Source organism: Solenopsis invicta, unplaced genomic scaffold, assembly GCF_016802725.1.
Source record: "Solenopsis invicta isolate M01_SB unplaced genomic scaffold, UNIL_Sinv_3.0 scaffold_1124, whole genome shotgun sequence".
Taxonomy (NCBI): domain Eukaryota; kingdom Metazoa; phylum Arthropoda; class Insecta; order Hymenoptera; family Formicidae; genus Solenopsis; species Solenopsis invicta.
Genome location: NW_024105242.1, coordinates 1 through 5,132, shown reverse-complemented (window position 1 = coordinate 5,132; position 5,132 = coordinate 1). Strand labels below are relative to the sequence as shown.

Below are 5,132 nucleotides of genomic sequence, written 5' to 3'. Positions count from 1 at the left end.
CAATCACCCTGACCCTGACTCATTCGTATTTGCTACAACTGCCCCACGTCCACACAAAGTGCGGACGGTGTCGATCATCGATGAGGGGGCCTCGAAAGGACACTACTCCAACCGTCTTTCTCACCACACAGGCTGTTGCCCCCTTCACTTCATTATGAGCAGTGCAGTATACCGTCCTTTAAGAGGATCCGGTACGGTACGGTCTTAGGCACGTCCGTTAGGACATGACCCCCCTCACCACGTCAAGGTGCCGCACCACGAGAGGGAGTAGATAGGGACATTTTTTTTTTTTTTTTTTTTTTTTCATTTAGTTCATCATCTTGTACAGCTCGAGCTTTCACTCATTGCTGTGTTGCGTCTCTTGCTTGTTTTGTGTATTACTCTTTGGTAATTTTGTTGGTTTTGTTTTCTTTCTTCTTTCATCTTCTTTCTTTCAGGTCCTTTAGCCGTCAGCCGTGGCTGCCGTTGCCCGTCCCTAACCGCGAGGAGGCGGACCTGCTTTATCTAGCGTTTTCTAAGTACGTTCTCCTTATTTCAAATGCTCTACCGGCATATTCTGTAAACTTATTGAATTTCTCCTCATTGTTGATCGTATCTTCTAGGTCTTCAGTTCCCTCCTTTAGTTCCATATATCTAATGTCTTCATATCCCACGCAGTCCTGCAGGATGTGTACACTAGTCTCTTCTATGCCGCAGATTGGGCATCTTGTATCCTCAGCAGCTCCTCTTGCAAAGAGTGTGCTATTTATTGGGCCATAGCCCGTCAGAATGTATGTACCCTCCTTGCTTGGTTTAAACCAGTCGTTTTGTCTTGAGAAGGTGACTTCTTTTATGAAGCGGTAGGTTAACCTACCATGTTCCTCTTCCGACCATCTTCTCTGCCATTCTCTTTCCACTTCTTTCTTGATTTGTGTAATCTCGTCCTCTACGTTCCTATCTTTTGTATCTGCCTTGGCTCTATATGTGTAGCCCTTCCATTGTACATCGTTGTTCCTTTTCATCTGGTTTATAATGCCTTGCTGGATTATTTCTAAGTCGAGCGGCATCAGCCCACTGATAACCTGCATAGCGCTTGTCGATGTTGTTCTGCATGCCTTTGTGATCACCAGAAGTAGCGCCCGCTGCGCTGCTGTAATGTGTCTTTTGACTAGGGCTTGCGGTACTCTGTCGTACCACAGCGCGTCTGCGTAAGTGGCAATTGGGATTGCCACTGCTTTGTATAGTGTTCTTAGTACGTTTTTCTTTAGGCCCCATTCATCTCTAGCAACCCTTCTAATTTGCATCACAAATTTGACTAATTTTTCTCTTAGGTTCTTTGCGTGTGTTACAAAGTTTAATTTGGCATCGATTTGCACTCCTAGGTATTTTACTTCTGAGGCAAATTTGATATTTTGTGTACCAAGCTTTATTCTAGGCATTCTTTCTTTGTCTAGCTTTCCCTTCATTAGGAGTGCAGTTGTTTTTGCCGCAGATACTCTTAGCTTATGTAAGACGCACCATTTGTCGACAGTCTCAATTATTTTTCCCCCTGCTTTCTCCAGTTCTGATCTTGAGTTACCCTTGATCAGGATCGCTAGGTCATCTGCGTAAGCTATTGTGACCACTTCTTCGTTTGCCTCCGAGAGTCTGTTTAATAGTGCGTCCATGCAGAGGTTCCACATCGTTGGGCCTATTATTGAGCCCTGTGGACATCCTTTCTGCATGAACCTATGGGCTTCTTTGAAGTTGGATTTTACCACCACTTTTCTTTTGCTAAAGTACTTTTCCACAATATCAACCAGGGTACCGCTGCAGTTTGCCTTGATTAGCCTGTTCTTGATTGCTTGCCACCAGAGGTTATCAAAGGCCCCTTCAATGTCGATAAAAAGGGCAACTACGTACTTTTTATTGGTGCTCAGCCCTTCCTTAAAGGCGATAAGTGCGTCTTCCGTAGAGCAGCCCGGTTTAAAACCAAACTGTCTATTACTTTCCAGGCCCGACTCTCTATAGCATACAATAATTCTGTTGATCAGGATTCTTTCAAAAACCTTTGCCGCTGTTGGTAATAGTGCGATTGGCCTATACGAGTTTATTTTGCCTCTGTCTTTATTGCTATCTTTTAATATGATGCGTAGTGATGCGGTTTTCCATTCATTTGGAAACGTCCGTTCCCTCAGGCACTTGTTTAATATGAGACTTAGCGCGGTCTTGTTGTTTGCCCATACTGCTTTAATTATCTCACCTTTTATGCCGTCTGCCCCTGGGGCTTTGTTCCTTTTTATCTTCTTGACAGCGTAGTCTATTTCTTCTTCTGAGATATCCTGTTCCAGATTACTGTTGCTATATCTTTTGTTTTGTGACCTTAGTTCATGGTGTATATCACCTTCTTCTTTCTTATTATCCGCCGGGATGCATTTGTCGAGTAGAGCGTCCATCGTTTCCGTCCAGTTTTGCGTTTTTCCTCCTGAGGGGAGGGTGAGTGTGCAGAAATAGTTTGGTCTTTTTATTTTGTCGCAGACTATCTTGTAAACGACACTCCACGGATCCTCGTTTCCAACTTTTGTGACAAAGACTCTCCAGGCACTTGTCTTTTCTTTCTTTATTTGCGAGACGTACTTGTTTCTTGTTTCTCTGTAGCGCCTTTCATGCTCCATTACATCTTCAAGGTGCATCCTTCTCGCCCGAACAAGTTGCTTCTTGGCTTTGTTTGATCGTGCCCGTAGCGCTGTTAGTTCATCGGTCCACCATGGAACCGTTTTGCTCGCTAGCCTCCTCTTTGGGATAGATTTGTCACATATTTTGCCAAGAGTCTTATTAAATAGCTCTATTGCCCTGTTGGCATTGCTACTTTTGATATCGTCTAATAGAGCTCCACAAAGCTGTGTTTTAGTCAATATACTAAAGGATTCCCAGTTTGCTTTCCTCAGGTTGTAGCCGGTTTGCACGCTCCATTTATTCCTCATTGGCGTCCTTTCTTCAATCTCAAAGGTTATGAGGTTGTGGTCGCTTGTGGTACAAATTGTATCCACTCTCCAGTTTTTTAGGCTGTTTGCCATATTCCCACTTGCAAGAGTGACGTCAATGTTCGACTCTCCTCTTTCTGTTAGATACGTGTGCGGGTTATTTGGTTTGTTGATGATGCATAAGTTATGTCTCATAATAAACTCTTCCAGTTCTCTTCCCCTTTCATCCGTGGTGTCTGAGAACCACCAGTCTGACCTAGCGTTTGCGTCCATTGTGAGTATTATCTTATTTCCAGATAGGTTACACATGATGTTTTCCAGGTCATCTAGAATTGGCCTAATATCTATTGAGAACTGGAAATATACATTTACAATGTAGAGTTGCTCATGCCTTGTGCACACTTGAAAACACATGATGTGTTCCGACTCTAGGTCTGTGTTTTGGAAGATGTCTAGGTTACCTTCTCTAGTGACCGAGGCTACCCACGCGTTCTCTTTGACGGGTTGTATGACCTTTTGCCCTGGGCTTGTGTAGCCCCTTATTTTTCCTTTATATGCGTATGGCTCTTGTATGCATAGGATGTCCAGACTGTATTCATTGAATATCTTTTGTAGGTTTGTCGCTACAGCGCGCGACCTTTGAGCATTTATTTGGGCAATTTTTAGTCCCATTGTACTTTGTTGTGGTATACTCTCACGTGTTTAAGATATTCTGGACAGTCTTTGCTTCGCACGCTATGCTTATTGTCTTTACGTCTTGCGCGGGTGCAGTTTATGCAGCTCGGTTCTGCGCCTTTATCGCAGTCCTTTTTAAGGTGTTCCTTGCTACCACAGGTCTCGCAAATTTGGTCTGGGGCCGAGCAGACTTTTGCGGTGTGTCCGTATAAGTGGCACTTGAAACACCTGACTACGTTTACGTACTCCTTGACCCTATATCTCCTCCATTGGACATAGGCCCTGCCTTTATTTATTATAAGACTAGCGTGAGTTCCCGGCATTTGTATTACCCAATTTGTGCTATTTGTTTTGGTTTTATAGCTGTATTTAATTGAGGTTTCATTTTTCAATCTGTTTAGCTCATCTTCATTTAAATGCTCAAAGTTTTTATTGATTAAGTCATTACAGACTTCTTCTCCTGAGAGACTGTTTTCAGTGTCATAAATAATTATCGAGGGAGGAGTTTTCTTTGGTTCTTCGAGTTTTAATTTTTTCTTACTTAGGTCTACTTTCTTTAGTAGATTTATATCCTCTTTACTGTCTAGTTCTATGATTAATCCTTTCCTCCTCATTTGTTTTATTCCCTGGATCTTTAGCTTTTTCTTGACAGATTTTAGTTCATTTGTTAGTTGTTCTTTTATTTCTTCGTTTGTCCTTCCGTCCTTATCGCCATCCTCTGGCTTTATTAATACTACTTCTTTATTGTTATTAGTATAGTAGCTATTTCTAATTGTACTCTGTTCTCTTCTTCTTTTTTCAGGGAGGGATTGGTCTTCAGTGATTTGGGCGTATGTCCTAGGTGCAGCTTTTTGGTGGTCAAGGTGGAATATGAGCTTTTCCCTCTCAATGATTTCCTCTTGCAACTTTCCTTCTAACGTCATCCATTTTGACAGGATGAATTTAATAGCATTTTTGCTAATCTTATTGTTTTCGTTGAAGAGGAAATCCTCCAAGCCTTTCCTCTCCTTTCTTAAGTATTCGAGCGTCATTCTTCCTGGTTTCTCCGTCTCTGTGATTTTTCCCGTTTTTCCGTCCCTTTCTTGCGCGTTTGTTCCCGGTGCTATCTTCTTAGGTTCGGCTTGCGGATGTATGTCGGACTCCGAGTCCGAATCTTTCAAAGAGTGTGTTGCTGATTCTTGCGGAGATCGGCGAATCGAGTCTCTCCTTTCGAAGGGGTTCAGAGTCTGTGGATAGTATGGCGAGTCGGTGGGTGTTGCGCTCGCGTTACCAGGCGGGGTTCCGGTAGTAGCCGTTTCAGAAGTCGTTCTTGTTTTGTGTAGATTTGTCTTTAGTTTGGTTAGGTTTATTTTTAAGTTACGTTCCGTCATTTTGATCCCACGAGTATGGTGAGAAGAAAAGTCCACCCTGGCAGAGCTCCCGTGCCGAGGGTAAGCCTATTGCTCCGGGGGGTCGGCAGGTGCCCCAGAGTGATCGCTAAAGGCTGGCTATTGCAAATTGCATTCCCTCCCCAGT

At 43.3% G+C, this 5,132-nt stretch overlaps 1 protein-coding gene across 1 annotated transcript; it reads right to left on the bottom strand.

Moving 5' to 3' along the window:
- Positions 1-3,579: 3,579 nt before the first annotated feature.
- Positions 3,580-5,126, bottom strand: LOC120359851. The gene has a single exon (XM_039459247.1). It carries the CDS (start codon positions 4,985-4,987, stop codon positions 3,605-3,607), a length of 1,383 nt encoding a protein of 460 aa, XP_039315181.1. The 5' UTR covers positions 4,988-5,126; the 3' UTR covers positions 3,580-3,604.
- Between the last annotated feature and the right edge of the window lie 6 nt (positions 5,127-5,132).